General features: G+C 39.9%; 1 protein-coding gene across 4 annotated transcripts in view; it reads right to left on the bottom strand.

Moving 5' to 3' along the window:
- CTDSPL (CTD small phosphatase like) overlaps positions 1-18,549 on the bottom strand; it is an 84,275-nt gene extending 65,726 nt beyond the window's left edge. For 2 of the 4 annotated variants that reach the window (XM_030007930.2, XM_030007929.2), the window contains exon 1: positions 17,957-18,542. In XM_030007930.2, coding sequence (XP_029863790.1) covers positions 17,957-18,032 — 76 coding nt within the window. In that variant the 5' untranslated portion in view covers positions 18,033-18,542. Of the gene's footprint in view, positions 1-17,956 lie in introns of all 4 variants that reach the window. The other 2 variants (XM_030007927.2, XM_030007931.2) reach the window with 2 other exon arrangements.
- Between the last annotated feature and the right edge of the window lie 558 nt (positions 18,550-19,107).

The following is a 19,107-nucleotide window of genomic DNA, read 5'->3' on the forward strand; positions in this document are numbered from 1 at the left end:
TGCTGCAGGATATCATGAACTGCCAAGTTTTAAAACAGAGAAAGTTGAATTTTAGAGGCAAAGGATCTCATCTAAATTTTAAATCCAGACAAACTTAAGTTGATTTCAAGATTGAGTATGAATATACACTGCGTAACAACAGCAAACTACTCAGGAGCAAGACCACTACGTAGTTAGGAACATGTTTGTAAAGGAGTGAAAAACACATGTAATTTAATAACAACAGCATCATCATCAACAACATCTCATTATTTCCCTTTCCATCTTTGAAAAGGTGAACTGATACCAGTATTACCTTCACATAAATACATATCCAGAAAAAATAGTTTGTCTACAACCATAGCTAAGCATCTCTAGGTATTCTGTAGGATGGCTTCAAACAAAACAGATTAAAAAAAAAGCCAGGAAGGGTTGGTTGGGTTTTTTGGTTTGGGTGTTTTTTTTTTTTCCCCTTCTTCATTTTTGGAGAGTTTTGTTTGGTTTTGAAGAAAGCACATGCTGTTGCTCTACTTAAAATACTAACCACTGCAACATTTTTATTAACAGCATTTCTTGAGCTTACCTGTTTCTTGTTCTCCAGAGAGACTATGCTTTCTAAGTGTTTTGGCTTTTACTGTAATGAACAGATACAGGCACTACAACACTGTAAAAGTGTGCTTCCTACTTACTTAGTTTTATGCTGTAGCTGTAACTCCAACACAAAACAGTCCTTACCCAACATGTTCAAGATGTAAACCACAATTACACAATCTGCTAAAACTGGCAGAACTCTTTGCCAGTGACCTTATGTTCCCATCTTTTCTCTTGTGAGAAAATTAACCCAATCAAAAGGCGGTGGGGTTGGAGCAGGAGGGTGTTAACTATAGCTCAGACATAAAACACTGGACAACGCATAGGCATAAAAGCACTAGTGTTTGTCAGCCCGATTCTGCCTTCGTCTTCACCCTTATCCAAATATTTTTCTGGACAATTAAAAAAAGTTCATGGATTAATAGTAGGTATTTACTGAAACACTCAGTAACTTGGGTAGAGTGTCTCAAGAACCAGCAGGTCAAATCCTTAACAAGAGAGTGCTGGAAAAGAGTATCCCTTTCAAATGAACTCAGCTTCCATTTTCCTAAGTGACTTAACGATGTTGATATTTTTTTGACACATAGTATGACTTTGTTGAAAGTGGGATTTTGTTTATTCTAGAAAATTTTAAAAGCTGTGCATGCACAGTAGAAGTGCTTTCAACAGGTGATTATGCTAAAGCAAAAAATGGCTTAGATGAGTAATTGAGAGCATGACAAAATTGTATTATTTCACAAAGTGGGGAACCTATAGCTACAGTATCTTCCTGTCTTCAGGAAAAAATACAGCCAAAGCAAGTAAGAGAAAAGAATGAAGCACTGGCTTTAAACTGAAAATCACTACAAACATAATGGAAGAGAAAGCTCTTTGCAGACAAATGATATTTAAGTGAACAGTGAACTGCTTGAGGAAGAGGGCAAAATCTGACAAACAAGCATTTTATTATTCTTCTGTATATCTAGATTAACATTTTAAGCAGATACAGCTACCTAGGGGGAAGTTACAGAGAAGATGGAGTGAGACTCTTGGAGGTACACAAGAACAGCAGAAGAGGCAACGGATCCAAGTTGCAGCAGGATAAATTCCTCCTAAATATCAGGAATTACAGTGGTTGAACACTAGAAGAGGGCCCCAGACAGGCTGTGAAATCTCCATCCTTGGAGTTACTCAAAACTTGACTGGACAACGCTCAGAGCATCCTCAGCCCTGCTTTGAGCAAGGACCTGCAGGTGTCCCTTCCAACCTGAATTATGGTATGGTGCTAGAAGCCTGGACACCACCTACCACAATAACAAACCCGGTTACCTAAAGGTGGATAACAGGTATTTACGTATAGTTTGTGCTCCTGCATACATATGTAACAACTAACTCTCAGTTATTTAAAGAACTCTACACAAGTATTTACAATGACTGAAATACCACTAATGGGTTAAAAGAAGACTTAAAAAAAAATAATCCTTTTCTAACATCAATCTGCCAGTCTTGTATGAACAATAAGCCTTTTCTTTTAAATTTTTTTTATGTAGCAGAAAATTAAAGCTTAGTATTTTTATCTTGAAAAACTGTATTGCCAAATAAGAAAACCTAAAAAGGGCTTGTGTGACATCTGAAAGGTGATTTTTTTTTTTTTAAACTGACATTTACATCACACTGAATTCTTTAAAAGCTTTCATCCATCTTTCCTCCAGTTTTATGTTAGCTACCTTATTCTCCTTTTTCTCAGTTTTCTGTTTAACCCAGAAATATCAGCCTATCTTCTTTTTCCAGTTCCATACTATTTAGTCACCCTCATTCCCTTAAATTACTTCCTAGGACATTAATAGTAGAGGTAGAGCGAGCAATATCATAGCCTGCCAGTGGAAATAAAACATCATTTTGCTAATCATTGATCACAGAAAAAGGGTGAAAAGCGTTAGCATCTCACTAATTGCTATACGCTTTGTAAATGTTTACCAAATTGCAAACTTTCATCATGAATCTTACTGTGTCAAGCTCCAGCAGCGAGCTAAATTTTATCCTTAGTATCACAGACCAGCATCATTAAAATTATACCACTAAGCATACAGCTGAGTTTACAGAATGATTTAATCTGGTCCTAAAGTAGAATTTCAGAACAGAAGTCTAAAGTTGGCTGTAAATTCAACCGCCCCAACCCAAAACGCATAGCAAGTACCTGTGTTAAAATGCCTCCCCTTGAAGTAGAGCTTAAGCTCACACAAAGTCCTGTACAGGTGCCAAGCCACACATACCTGCGGGATGAGACAAGATTCCAAAGTATTACAGCTTTAAGTTCACAAAAGGAGGAAGACGGGTACTAGATGGAAGCCCTGTGAGAAGAGCACTGGTCAGATCCCCTATTCCAGGCATGGCCACGCAGCTCTCTATCGCTATTGGCTTTCCCTCCACTGATAAGAGCAACCTGAAGCTAAGACCCAAACCACTGGAAGTATGTCAAATGAAATTCATAAAAAAAAATATAAAGAGTCTTAGTTCTAAAGAGCTATGAAAATTTAATTTTGCTATGAGTGCAGTAAATTTATGCTTCCTGAATATAAATGTTAAAAGAGAAGTATATAAATTCTTTTAATGGGATGCACACTTTGGACTTCTTTTTTTTCCTTAGCAGTACCATGGACTACCAACAAGTATGAGATGAATCCAGTCAGAATCCCACTTAAAATACTAATGTATGTGTGATCTCTCCCCTTCCTTCCACAACAGGATCCCATTTCCTTCAACATAGCCAGCCTTGGTCATCTCCCAGATGAATCCTCTTTCCCTTCCATAACTGAGTACTGATTTCCCTTTGATGCTACAGACTTCAGAAGAGCAGGGAACTAAAAGTTTCTTACAAAGACTTTTCATAAATAACTACGCAAAGGATCACGATCTTGCAAGTATACTTATTTAATTCAGAAACAGATAATTATAACAGATTTTGTGGAAATGCTGAAGGGTAAGCATATAGAAGTGTTGGTGGTACTCACTCAGGAAGCCAGCTTACAAAATCCATCAGAGAAGGCATTAGCAGAGGTGATTTTGTATCAAATTCAGTTGCAGCTTTTTGCAATGGGAGATTTGTTAACATCCTATAGAAACTGTGAAAAGCATCAGAAAGGCCCCTGGAATAATGCAGCCTTTCCATAACCCTCTATATTGTTCTCCGGGCTGCGCAACAGACACAAGGAGAAGTTTCTCTACAGTGGCAAAACAACAAACCCCTGCTGATGCTGAGATCAGGTTTGCCTCTATGGAGTAAAGCAATATGACTTCAGTGTGACATGAAACTTCCACAAATCGCAATTTAAATATGCTGCTGAAATTTACCGATGAGCAAACTACACAATTCTTGTCTGCAACAGGGGAAGTTTTTAAATCTCTTCCATTTTTACTGCATTACTGATTAAATCCAGCCAGGTATTTTGGCTTTGGAAGCTGCAGCATAGACGGACTTCCAGGACGCTGAAGCACCACGTTACCTAACGCTGTTCAGAACAGCGGGTTTCAAAATCTGAAAAGCCCGTTTTAACAACCACCCCCAACACTGCTAAACTTAGAGAAGCAGAACACCACCAACAACCGCTGAAATTTTTTTGCCAAGTTTTCCCTCTTCTTCTCCTCCTCCTCTGAAGAGAGGCTAAAGATAAACGGTAGGACTCTGCAAATCTGTATCCCTGGCTACATTTCAGTGCAGCCAAACACCAGTGCGGCATGTACAGCGTGCGGAGCTCATGACAAAATTGTCAAATTAGGGTTTTGAACTCCATTCAACCTATCTTTGCACACAGCCAAGCACAGAGGTCGGTGAAAAAACTGTGCATGCTTCCTTTACTGTTAATGGAGTCTCCAGTACATGATTCATGTCATCCTAAAGCAGACAACTACAACAGTGCAATCAACTGCATCCTACAAGGCCCTGCGTTTCCTCCACCAATTATTAGAACAAACCCATCTTATTTACATGCACACATGACAAAGCCACAGGTTAATTCTGATTGAGTACTAAAGATTATGTCATTAAAAAAACCCACAAACCCAAACAAACCCCAAAATCGAAAAAATATTCAAACACATTGAACAAAATGGAAGATGCCCTGACTTCTAACTTTATCAACCAAAGGAAGGAAAATTCTTCTGCTCCTGACTACCTGGTAAGGTACAGCAACATTTCCATTTTTCAGACATGAAAACGCTTCCAGCATTGCTAGCAACAGCTCGAGTATCTGACTGAAAAAGTTCTACCAGATATTTAAGTACTGCATTATTTAGGACTCCTCCAAGCAAGGCAAATGACTGTACTTAAAATACTAGTGACAGCAGAAAGCCTTGTTTCTAAGAAAATACTGCCAAACTAACAGCATCAAAGATGAGCAGCACACCATCTCTTTCAGTCACACATCCTCAGCTGAGGGACAACAGAACATCTGGCTCAGCTTTTTCTCAAAAAGGACCGAAATGCTGAAATCAATACACAGGTAGTGTATTGTGTATTGATTCACACAGCAAAAAAAAAACAAACAGCCAGCAGGGAGGGAGGTAGGGATGGGCAGTGAGTGCAGGGCCCTGGACATCTCCTGGCACCTCCTTGGCTCCACACAGAGTGAGAATAATTATATGTGGTCCTCCCAGTAATCAAGAAAAGTGGCCTATTTGGCCGCTTCGACCAAGAGGCGGGTCATGGTTTAGAAGCACATTGGTATTATTTCCTGTGACTGTTCCAAGGGCTGCATTTAACCTCTGGGAAGTGATATGAATAGACATGATGTTTTCCAGAGGGAAAGGTGTTAGCGGTCAGTTTTACCCAAACATTGCCAAAGAAGTATCTTCAGGTTAAGCATCTGAGTCCTCCATTCAGTTGATATGCTTTAATTTTTTCTAGAAGAATTAAAAAGTGACTTCTCCAGTAAATACTTGATGCCACCTTTCACTAGAACACAAATCAAGAATTTAACATGTTTATATTCAACTCTCTTGCTCAATACATTTCTACTATTATTTAATACACAAGACAACTGTTTACAGGGAAGTTAACCCATGCAGACTTTGCAAAGAAAACATAAGAATTTATAGGTGTTTTGCCACTTGGTAAACTTGATATTTATAAAAAAAAAAAGTGTTTCTGAATACTGGGTCCAAACAGTAACCTTATCATGTTCAGAAAATACACAGAATTTATTTTGTTACAGCGCAAGACCATCAAACCTCAAGAAACGTTTGGTTGCTTTGTATGATGAAAGAGAAAGCAAAACCAAAACTGCTTTCAAAGACATCTGCCTACTGGACTTGGTAGTCATTTCCACAAATGCAACATTTTATCAGCTATTTAACTGAAAATACAGGATACAGATTCCCAGACATTCACAGTCGCTGCACACATATGGTCTTAATTAAAGCAAGAAAGCCTGTTTAATCCTGTAAAATATTTCGTAACAGCCAGCTAGCTGACTATCACCTAATCAGCTATTAAAAATGTGGAAACTGTGAACCTGTTTTCCAGTCAGAATTATCCATTCAAAACTGTGTCATTATTATCCAAAACAGAAATCTTTACTGACCTTATTAGCGGAAGAGAAGATAAAGCCATTTCTTACTTGAAGGCTTATCATACAAAGCCCACCTACAGTGGGACTTAAGAAATCAACTTCACAATAAAAAATTGCAGAATTTTTTTTAGAAGAGCAGCTAGTATTGGGCTGACAATTACTTGAAAATAGTTTAAAAACACCACCATATATTTTTGGTTTTGTTTTCTCACCTTGACTCCAACCAGTAATTTAAAGTGGTCAATAGAAACATTTTACTTCAACCTTGCACCATTAGCAAAGGAAAAAAAAATAATCAAGCATTCTGGTAAGTAGTAGGTGCATTACTGTTTGCTGAAAAAATAATGAATTTTTTCCTATCGACTTCTAAAATTACTTAGTGAATTCCAACATCCCCCCGTCCACAGCACTAAGGATAAACAAAGCCTAAACTAAACAGATATTAACTGTAACATGTTGAATTTAGGTCTATCTGAGCATATTATGCAATGAGTCAGCCCAGCTGTATTTTACTCTTATCTTTCTTTAGTATCCACTGAAGACATTTCCAAAGCAAAACCAGTGTTACTTCTATGTTTTAGTACAAACACTACTCAAACAAATGCATATCCTTGTACACTAACATCCCACTTTCTCAAGGAGTTGGAGTGTGTTTTGTACAGACCAAGTGCCAGGTTACCTTGCTAAAAATCATACTGCTATGCCCTTCTGGTCATCATCACAACGTTGCCTTCTGAGATTTTCATGATTAGTTTCCTTTTCACAGCTTATACCCCTGGTAATATTACTGGAATTTTTTTGTTTGCTTGGTTTTGGTTTGTTTGATTTGCGGGGGGTGTGTGTGCGTGTGTGTCATTTTTTGGTTTTCTTGGTTTTAGGAGCACAGGGGAATTATTTTTTCTGTCGCAAAGCTCCAATAAATATTTTTAGATATACAATTTAGGAAGATTGCAAGTGTTATTTAAACAGAGTTTGGTGAAAGAAATACTTTTGGGTCATGGGGTGAAAAAATAAGAACCGTGTGGTGCAACGGGAATTCACAACTGCTGTGGAAGTTGTACTGCATCAGAACCTCAATAGCGCAAGGTCAACATTAAGTTTTGCACTTCAGGCCTTAATCTAGCATATTACACAGTGCAAAATGAAATAGCATAGTTTCATTCTTTCTATTTAGGACATTTCCTGAAAGGACACTTTGAACAGAAATTATAAAGTGAAACCTCCCTCTGACCTCACCTTTTCTTGAGATGTGGTACTGCAGGTACTGAGTGCTACTCTGCATCTAATGGAAACAGTACCTTACTGATGGATCTAGGGCACCTGGTTCTTAGGAATCTATTGAAGTTGTTTCTTGCACCTGGGGCAGCTTTTGTCTGAAAGCTAATTACTCTCCTTTTAATAACATTACAGTTTTATAACATGAGACAGTAACAGTATTTAGTTATTATGTTTAAGATAAACAACTGTTTGATTTAAAGGTATTGAAAAGAATCCATCATTACTAAAACAACTGAGGTAGTGACATTTTTAAAAACACTGTGCTCTGAGAGCTCACTTGCCTGCCAGAACGATGCTAAACAGGTAATTTATTATAAAGTGCAGCAGTAGTAGTACAAGTAAATAAAGGAATGAGACCTGAACAGATTTCTGTTTCAAAACTGCGAAGTTTGATTTCCAGTTTTGTTCAAATTTTTATCCTTTCTCCTGTCATAACATATTTACAGAAGAAAAAGTGGTGGCAACTCCAGGCTAACATGTTGGGCACCAACAGTCTGAAAGAATTACAGAAAAAAACACCCCAAACTATCGTCATACTAACAGTGAATGCTCTTTGTAGTAATACTAATTAGTGTGTCTAAGTTGTTAGCATCCTTTCCAATGCAGACAGCAAGAATTGGCTGGAGTGCTTCAAATTTCTTATGGGGCAGGAAAGAAAGGAATTTGAATTTCAGGGCACAGTTTGCATTAAACTGTCAGTTTTATCATGATAATCTGGAACCAGAAACATTCAAGTATTCAATCCACTCTAAAATTAAGAAGGACATTTCTTGGTTTTTTTTTAGGTTTCACTTTCATTCTCCATTAAACTTCACCATACTCGCTTCCTCGACATCTTTAATCTCAACGCAAGAGGGAATCTTCCAGAAAGACAGGAGATTTTGAAATATGAGGAAAAAGGAGTCCCACAACTATGTACTCACGATTAAACAAATCCACTTAAAATCTCATTCCTTTGTGGATAAGCACAGACCTCTACACAGATGCAAATTGTTTTACAGTCATGTTGTAAACCCCCTCCTTCTGGGACTTTTCAATTTATGTCAATGTGTAATTAGCAAATGAATTGCACTGTAGATTGCATTCAGTACTCTTTTCCTTTTCTTTTTCTAACTCCCCAACTAACATAACCCCCCCCCCCCCCCTTCCAAAACTCTCAAATTATTTTCAACTGATTCTCAAGAAAATCAGCTTCATATCATAAAAAGTCATGAGAACTGGCAACTGGCCAACAAATGACTTGGCGGAGGGAATCATCTTCCAGCACACATAACCCATCACAGGAAAACCATTGGTGAGAGTTCACAATAAATATAAGTACAGATACTTGACATGTTCAGTTGGTCACTATGTAAAGACATTTTTCCCCTTCCTTCCCCTACTGACTGATGACACACAATTCATATGCTGAAATACTATCAGTACCTTCATAATATTATTTTTCAGTACCTTCAAAAGATTACTTTTATTATAATAAATGCAAATTGGTGTCAGTTAATCCTGTTTAGAAATTCCCAGATAAACTATTTTGGCAACCGTATCTTCAAGGATTATGCAGGTCAACCATATGATGCATGAGCAAACACTTCCTTTTACCCAAATGGGATATTCTGCCTTTAATTCTGAAGCTGTGCTGTACTGTGGAAAAAGCCCTGACATACTTTATTTTATCTGTTATTCTTCATGCACCTCCTCCCTTTAACTACAGCACAACATTCACTCAAGTTTTTTAACCAATTGTTATGAAGAAGAAATAAATGTCTTGGCGTTAATGGTGATCCTGCATCAGGCACAAGACGATAGACCTTTATCTTCCCAGATTTTAATAGGGAGTTAAGAAACATAGAGAATGTCTCTCCTTATAAGATAGCTCCTGCCATTCTGGCCAACTTGCCAGGGGCCAATCTGTCCATGCAGTATGGTCCAGGGTTCCTCATCACCGCACCATCTCACTCCCCAAACATCTACTATAGCTTCTCATACCAGAACTATCCCTGGACGCAGCCACCAGTGCCAAACACCTCTGAGCCCCTTAAACTTCAGCACAAAGCACAAAGAGGCAGCTGTTACAATCCAGAAACAAGAGAAAAAGGCAAGAAAGCAAAATACAGCAAGGGAGAGAATTAAAAAAAAAAACAAAGGTCAAAGCTTCACTCAAAAAAATCCCTATAAAATACATGCTTAAACTGTTTTTCCTGAAATGCTTTGCTTTACACTGCATTCATCAAATTGTTAACGTGTATCTTTAACCAATTTTAGTTTTCATTTACAAGAAGTCCCATAAGCCTATTTTTTTAAATTTGCAAGGCTTTTGTGAAGGTTTATTGAGATCCTTTATAATCTTAAAAGTTCCTTTCTCTCCAGGTGGTAAATACTACATCGTTCAATGTGCTTGGCTGAACCAAGTATAAATTATTAAATATCTTCTAGGAATGTGTCACTATTGACCACTCCTTTGCAGAATACTTCCATCTGAAATATCACTAGGAATAATTGCCAACTTCACAGTTCAAGCAAACCTTAGACTGCAAAACAACTTCAAAACCTATGCCCACCATTTTGAACCTTACCAAAGCTTTCTGAAAATTAGATCCTCAGTAACCACATGTACGTGCATGGGTAACCAATGCAAGTATGTAAATATTCAGGCATGTATATACGAAACAGCTTTGTGGACAAAAATAAAGAAGCCCTGCATGCAAATTGTTAAATGCATGCTCCAGACAACTTTGTACAAAATTCGTACCTTTAAAAAAAATTCTTTTACTAACATTACTTCAAAGAAACATACCTGGATTCTTCTACATGTGTCCATTGTAATACCATCCATTGTGGCAGAATTTTCTTTGACAGCTCTGAAGATGGAAACTGATCCATCTACCCCAAAATGTTCTCTGAGGCTAGGACTTCATCCCCAAGTACTGCAGATGCATCTCTCCCTCTGACTCCCAGAGGCCAGGAGAGGAGGGAGCGCTACACACCAAGGATGACCAAGCTTTGCAAATCATCAAATAAACAAGAAAGATTAAAATTTTACTGCTGATTACAGCAGACAAGGAAACAGCAAGATTAGTTTTACTGCAAATTCTGGTGGGAATCCTGGAGGACAACTCAGGAAGCAAGAGAGCTGTGGGGGTGGGGAAGAGCATGGCAGTGAATAAAAATCAATACTTCACTTTCTACCAAGAAAACAAGGAGGTCCTACAACAGTAGCAGAAAACAACTGACAGAACTGGCTGACCAGTTACTCATGAGAGATGACTTGACTTTAAACAAAACCATCAATATACAAACAGTAACTTCAAGTTGGCATTCATGAAATAAATGTTTCCTAAAAAACTGTCCTGAATTTTCATAAACATTTTAAGAAGTTACAGACACAGTAGGTTTTGACAGATCAGGCATCCTCCATTTGGGGTTGCTCTTCTGTACAAAATATGCCCTTCAGTATCTTATTTGTCCCTGTCTGTCAAGCTTTAAATATACTAATAAACATTCAGAAGAGAGTAATAGTTCTTCCTTGCAAAAAGAAAGAAGAAAAAAAAAAATCTCATTTAAAAAACCCCAACATCCTTAGAATCCAAGTCTACCATATATTTATTCAGATGTAACTCACAATAAATTTTCTAGGTAATGGAATTCCAGTTTCTAGTACAGCCTATCACTTCTAATAATGGGGTTTTCTTTTTTTACAAATCATACTTCATTATCTTGTACAAAGAAAACAAGATGTGGCACTTTTATGCAAGTGATAATTTTGATGACACACTGAATAAAGCCTACAAACTTTATGTAGGCCCAATGCCATGCACAGAACTTTCTCTGCTCATTTGTGTAAAGCTGGTATTTTTACTGCTAATATCTATGTTATGCAGTAGTAGCTGGTACTGAAGGGACTGGACTGTCAAGGATTCACTTTGATTTTTCTTGTCTTGTAGCAAACGTTCTAGAAATACAAAAAAGGCCAAAATGGTACCACAGTAAAACATATTTTTACTCTCATCTATTTAGATGCTACTCACGCCTTCTGTATCTATCACATCTATGTCCACCTTACACCTTAACCTCTCCAAGTAAAAAATAAAGCAAGCTCCCATCAAACTCTGGCAAAAGTAGAAGTTGTAGAAGATTAACATTTCCAACGTGAAACTCTTAAAAACGTCTCTGACTACATTACAGCACAAAAGGCATCTTTCCCCTGTGCCTGCCTACAGCCCCTGACAAAAAGCTCTGGAAGTTCAGCAAAGCATTTAAACCCACTGATACCATGTTATCCTATTTGAGCCTCCTGGCCAGGAAGATGAGCACTGAAAATACAGCTTTTATCAATATCATTCAATAGAACAGACACATAAAAACTTCAGAGATGCTGCTGAGCATTTTTGTGAGATTTTCCAAGCAGGTCTCCACTGCTGAAAGAAATCAAACGGTATACAACCCTTTCTAGCAATCCAGATGTGGTCTTTAAACAGCTAAATGCGCTTGCTCGTTAGCTCTATCAGCCGTTCTCTTATTTCAGCTTTAAAGATTCCTGCCCCTTTCTGGATATACTTATGAACTGGGATACGGGAACACACGCAACCACCCAACTGGCTGGACACAGACCCACTGACTTCATCGTGAGAGTACCCACTGCCTGGAGTGGTACGAGGATGGATGGGGCCGGAGAAGGTCAGGAGTCCATAGTAGACACTAAACCTATTCCCTCTCCCACTATCAGTGCCCATTTGGGCTCAGCAGCCCTCAAGAGCCAGGACTTCATACCCTCCGCTCTGTCCTTCAAATAGGCTGGAGCACTTCGGCAGCTCTCTTCTTCCTGGTCCTGCATACATCCACATGCCCAGCTTCTCTCCCAGCAAGATATATACCCCAGCCAGGGAGGAGAAGGAGGGATGAGCCACATCTTCCCCTACTGATCCACACAATGGGTAAAAACTCAAGGAAGAACACAGGGAGTTAGACCTATCTTTGCTTTTCCTATTTTTTTTAAAAAAGGGAAATGTTAAATCTTGCGGACAGAAACACTTCCAATATAATTCAAAGTAATCCATGCAAATTCTCCGTCGGGTAGGCTTGAGTAATGGACAGAGTCACTCCCCAAGTTAACATTTCCATATCCAGGATTGCCTGAAACTGGATTTTTAATGGAAAATGTAATACTGAGCACCAACCACAGTGGTCATTGCCAACAACTCTTTCAATGCAAAATTTAGCAGAAAACAAAGGCGCACTTGCTTACAGAGTGAGTGTTTAAGATTCAACATATATAAAAATTGCGAGCTAGAACTAATCTGTAACCATTTTCACGTTTGAAAGATGACTTTTACAAGATAGTAAAACTCATAAATTAAGTGTTCCGTGATGGAAAAATAAGCTTCCCACAGTTAAACCTGTCTACCAGGCAAACAGGAACAACGTCTTTCACCAACACTGACCAAATAAGTGAGTTCATTTCTCTTAGTTTTCACTTTCTCAGCATTTTAGTTTGGTATCTCTCTAAAGAAACAAACATGGACCCATTATCCCAAGGCTTATTTGTGATGTTCAGATTAAATTCTGAAAGATGAAGTGTAGCATCGATCACACTGCATTTTACTGATTATGTCAGAAAACGCTATTTGCATTTCTGAATACTGAATTGACAAAATGTAGGTCAACTTTGGTTTTTTAAAGGCATGTTAAACTTCTGAACACTTTAGTTAAATCACTGCATTGAAACAAAAATGAATTTGACATGACATGCACTACGAAGAAATGATAATGCTGCAGCTTACAGACATGGACTGAATATTAGATATTCATGCAAATTATCATTCATGTAACTGCCAGTATACTTCAGCTTGTTAACTGCTACCCTACATCAAATCTTGGGTTACTACAGGTTACTACAGTCTCCCTGGAACATAAAACCTACTGTATGGTTACTCTGGTTTCATATAACAACTATGTCATTAGTTAATGATTTAAAATTTTACCCTCTGCGAGCAATTCACATTCCAATGTAGTGCTGGAGTGGTTTCCACATCTGTTTTTTTTTTTTTCTTTAATACTACTTTAAAGTTAAAATTCTGAAGTTAGTATTATAAAAATTTGTTGAGAGAGTGTCTCAGGAATATTAACATACGTTCAAATGTTCGAGTACTCTGAATCCTGGTGATGTAATGGCAAAAAAGAATATTCAAAATATGTTCATATATTTTCAAAATGCTTTTTATTGAAGACACAATTAAAGACAGTTATTTTGGCATTTAACTTGAGATCTTAAGAACTTTTATTTTAAATGACAATGAATACTGGTCTCGTCGCTTGTTTTTTTTTTTTTCCTCCAATATTATTTGAAAGAAAAGGCGGCAAAAAAGTTTGCCTGTTTGCAAAAACATCCTCAGAGAATTACACTGTTCATTAAAAAAAATTAATGGTTTAGGTTCCACTGTGAACCTTTTTCAAAGAACTTATTGCAGAAAAAAATACACTTCTGTAGGGACACTAAAACATTCAGTTACCCTAAATAACTGAAAATAGATGCTCAGCTGACAGACAAATTTTATAGAAGTCAGGAAAGATGCATCTGAAGAGAGAAAACACAACATCACAGCCTGAAGGTAGTACCTGAAGAAGGACTGGACTATTATTATGCTACTACTTAATTTGGCACATAGAAACAGCCAAGAATTTGTATCATTTATGAAGATTAAATTAAAGCATTTAGGTAAAAAAAGGGAATTCACTTCTTTGGACAGAATGCCTATTACCCATCCATGATCACTCTCTCTACATTACACTCAGTGCAAAGGCTTGTCAGCATTGCACTGTTTTCTCTAGATTTAACTGTATAGATTTTACGTTAGAGGTCACTGTTAAACTAATTAATAAGTAATACTTTCCTTATAAAATAAACAGTTGATTTTATCTGTAGAACTCAGTAGAGATTTAGATTTTCAGTTTTTCTTTGTAGTTTTTATTTATATTTTTTCTTAGTTGCTCACATTTATCACTGATGTAACAAACCCCCTTTCACATACTTATGTCTCCATTTTAATTTCAAGTTAAAAGTCTTGTTAATGCTTCCAATTTCCAGAAGTGCCAAATGACCACAAAATAAAATATTTCTGTGAAGAACTACTATTTTCATTACTTAAGAAACTAACAGGGAATTAAATCCTCCATGAATTTAGTGCTCAAAATATTTTTAATCACCTATGTAGCACTTCCAATTGGGAGAAAGTAAGTTTCTATTTCCCAGAACTAACTTAACGACATAGATAGGGACCAAAATCCTCCAGGAGCATGACCACCACAGGCATTTCAGAACAAACATTACAATAATAATAAAATATGATTGTAGCAACTTTCCATGCTCAGCTTTCATTTTGACAGACAACTAAATACAGTGCACCACCATGTGGCAACATATTAGGGAATGCTTCATGTACCAAGATCTGTTTTTTTCCCACCTTTGAAATTTTTTACTATTTGTTAAAAATAAATGTTAACAATTCCATCTTAGTATTAATAAATTCCTCTTTAATGAGTTGTCACAGCTTCACTTATCTTAAAAGCTAATTTTTAATAGATCTGGACTAGCAAGAAAATATTCGCGCATTTTTATTTCTAAAGCACAGTATTTGCCTAAAAACATAAGTGCCCCACAACCAGAGAACAGCTCTGTTTCTTGCCAATCGCGCTCCCTTGCACAAGAGAAATAGGGCATAAGCATATACTGCACATCAAGCTCCTTTTAAAACATGAATACATTTAAAAAAAATAAATCAAGCGAAATGCTGGACTCACAGCTGATTAAAAGCTTCAAAAAATCTTGGAAAAAAATCAAACACTTGAAGGTATACACATGCATTATTTAGCAGTTGCTCAGCTACTGTAAAACCGCTTCTCTCCAGCTTAACAACAGCAAAAAAAATTGGTTTTTTTTCCATGAGAAACACCAACAGAAGGTCCCAGAAACCCTAAGAAAACCCTGACTCCCGAAGCCACTACATGCCACTTAGTACCCTGGAACATATTTCTGCAGCCATACGCTAAACTTGGAGGAAAAAGCAGGTTTTCATTAAACTGGACAGCCTTTGCTCACACAGCATAGTGCTGTTGTAATTCACTGTATTACAAAATTTCAGAAGATAGGCTCAGGTGATTCTTGTATTTGTTAAATACAGAGTTAATTCATTGTGCCTTAACATATTTGTTAGCCATTTTGTACCAACACATTCAGTTCAATCTGAATTACCAGTGAAGACTCACTTTAAACATCAGTCTCCCACTAAGAACCTATCTGTATTCACCATCTCAGCTTCGGGCTCTCTCATAGCTCACCGGACCTAAAGGTTTTACTAAAACTGTTAAGAAATCTAACAGAAAATTGGGTGACGCGATATGCAATCACGCAAGGAAGGTAGGTAGCGCAACGGGTTTTCACAAGCGCCGTACCTCCAACAGTGGGAAAACCTGTAGTGGAAGAGGTAGGAGCAAGCAGCACTCTCCCTCCAGAGCCCAGGACGGACAGACCTGCAATTCTCTTTCTGCAAAAGTTGCTCTGGCGTGATTTGAGAGTCTCACCACAGAGCACATAGTCAATCCAAAGCATGCACTTTAACCACATTAAAAAAATACAGAAAAAAACATTAATCCACCTCCTATATTAAGATCATACTGAAGTTGCCTCGTCTCGAACTCCAACTACCCTCCTTCCACCCTCCCCCAGCCCACCCTTGCTAACACGCAGCCTGAAAAGCCCCTGCTATGCAATTAAGACCATCATGATTTTCTGCCAAAGACAAACCAATAGCAAGAACACAATGCATATTATGCAAGTTACTGCATAGTTATGCAAGTTATATGCATATTTTCGCTACGCAGAGTAGCTCACTGTACCGAGGACTCTGAAGACACTTGTTTGATGTGGATGCTTACTCTTATTCTGAGCTGTCAAATTTTCCTCTACTTGTCTCAACTGGCTTTTTTACACTAAAATTTCAACGAGCTGCTAACAACATTAATGAAGCTCTTCCAGTATGTACAATAATATAGGCTAAGACCACAACAACATCTGAGCACAGTATCACATAAGTCTGCTCCAAACCAGGTCTTAGGAGACAACGTAGGCACAGCACCAGCACCTTATTTACTGTAGACACCCCATGCTCAGCATTGACAAACAGGAGGAAAACATCATAAATCTCTTGAGACAAACAAGGCCTCACGGTGGAAGTTATCACTTCACGAGCGATACGAATTCAAGAGAGTTACATGAGCACTCCTATACCAAACAGAAAAATATTTTTTTGTTCTAACACCCCCCACCCTGATGGCATTTCTTTTTTTTAAAATCTACCTCCATACTTCTTCTGCAGTCAGCACTGGTGAGAGGAGAAGACAGAGATTTCACATACAGCCTTTCATTCGAAAGTAACAGGGACCAACTTCTCCAATGACACAGGACCCCTCACTATTTAGAAGATGAGCCACACAAAAATGGAAGCTTTCTGGATACTAAAAGCATTTATTTTAGGGGGAGATATATCAATCTACGATTTTTAGAAGACCACTCTATTAGGAGGTCTATTACCATACCTACTAGGGACCATCGCCACACACTCTATTTCCAATTTCTGTCCTTTCTGCCCTTTTTACCAGCACTGCCTGTAACAAAGCATAAACTCGACATCCAAGTAACTTCCAAAATCTGTGAGCAATCACACAGAACTCCCCAGAACTTGAACCCTGCCGCTTACCCATACCTTTCTCATCGCCAGCTGTAAGGACACAACCACTTACAGCCCAAGACCCCTCCGAGCTTCCAAAAGGAAAGCAGGTTAAAGGCAATCATCAACGTCCAGACTTTTGAGGAGAAGGAGCTCCTTTGGCCAGGCTGGATTCAACTTATTTTGGAGTAAAAGGCAACGTAAGTGTGATGCCTTATGCAAGCAACAGCTATTTATCTAGACAGTAAATAGAGCCCGCTTTTAAAAGTAGCCCATGTTTCTTTCCGAGACACATGAGTATCCTTCAACAACAAACCCAAAAGCTACACAAATTCTTAAATGTGAGGCAGGGAGAAATACAGGAAAGCAGAGAGAAACCGGGAAACGCTTTTTTCCAAAAAATGGGGCAAAAACAATTAAAATCTTCAGAGCTGAGATTTCAAAACCTTGCAACACATCCAGCACAGGCATCCCTTCCCTGAAGCAGGGCACTAACTGCAAAGTGACAACCTTACAAAGTTACCTTGCGGACCCTCAAGGAACGAGAGTATTTTATTTAAATAACTGCTGATTAAATTCAGTATTTAAACACTGTAACAAGTTCTCGGCTGTATCCAGCAAGCAGTTTCAGAGACCTTCATGCAAATACCTTCATCCCACAAAAAAAAAACCCAAACCCAACAAGCCCTCCTCTATTCCCAGCAGCCTCGAGAGAGGATTATACGGTCACTGAAGAATGCAAGTTGTTACTACGTGCATTTTTAAGCAGCGATTTCCAGAAAAAAAAAAAAACAACCAAACAAAAACGAAACAAAAAACCATGGAGAAAGACCGAAGGCAGCTCACCTTTATCCTGAGTGCAGGACAGGATCTCCTCCTCTTTGGGGTTAGTCACCTGGGTGATAATGGACGGGTTGTCCATGGAAACAGAGTGAGATTCCACCTGGCTATTTCCCTCCCAGAGGCAGGCTTGTGTGCGGGGGGGTGTGTGGGGGGGTGGGATTTGTTTGTTTGTTTAAAATTCAGTATGTGGATTTGTATTTAAAAAAGAAAAAAAAAAAAAAAACCAAACAACCAAAAAAACCCAACTTCTCCAGGAGCGAAGCCAAGCCGAGGGGGGGGGGAAGGGGGAAGGGGGGGGGAGCACCGCGCACAGGGGCCCCTCCGGTAGCGCTGCCACCGCCGCCTCCTCCAGGCGCCAATTCTCCACAGAGGAGGAGGGGGGGGGGGGGGAGGCAAACCAACCCCCCCCCTTAAAAAATAATAATAAAAAATAAATACAATTAATCCAATTCACCCTTCCGGGAAGCCCTCCGCAGCGCTCCCCCCGAGACCCCGCCGGAGCTGCCGCCTCCTCCTCCTCCCGAGGCGGGGGAAATGCCGCCGGCCCTCCGCGCCTCAGCCTCGCCTCGCCGCGCCTCCCCCCGCGGCGAGCCCCCGCCTCACGCCGCCGCCGCCCCCCGCATCCACCTGAGCCGCCCCGCGGGGCCTCCCCCGGAGCAGAGCGTTCCCCCCCCTCCCGCCCCGCTCCCTACATACCCCCCCCCCCCCGCCACCGCCCTCCTCCGCCCTTATCTCATCCCCGCGCCCCCCACCCACCCACCCCCCTGCCCGCGGGGAGCGCTGCGGGCTCGGCGGAGCGACGCCGGGCCGCCCCCTCCTCCTCCTCCTCCTCCTCCTCCTCCTCCTCCCCCCTTTCCCGGGTCACGGGCCGCCGCCGTGCGCGGGCGAGGAGGGAAGCGCGGTGCGAGGGGAGGAAGGGAGGGGAAAGGGGCCGAGCCGAGCCGCGCTACGCGCCCCAGCCGCGCTCCCCGCGCTGCGCCACAGCCCGCCGTCGTCGTCGTCGTCGTCGTCGCTGCCGCCGCCGCCGCCGCTCTCGCCGCCTGTCAGCCCGCCCGGCGCGGCCCGCGCCCCGCCCCGCTCCACCCCCGCGCCGCGGGACGCTCCAACATGGAGGCGGGGAGCGGGCAGCGCCCGGGCCCCGCTGCGCGGTAAAC

Source organism: Aquila chrysaetos, chromosome 3 (assembly GCF_900496995.4).
Source record: "Aquila chrysaetos chrysaetos chromosome 3, bAquChr1.4, whole genome shotgun sequence".
NCBI lineage: Eukaryota > Metazoa > Chordata > Aves > Accipitriformes > Accipitridae > Aquila > Aquila chrysaetos.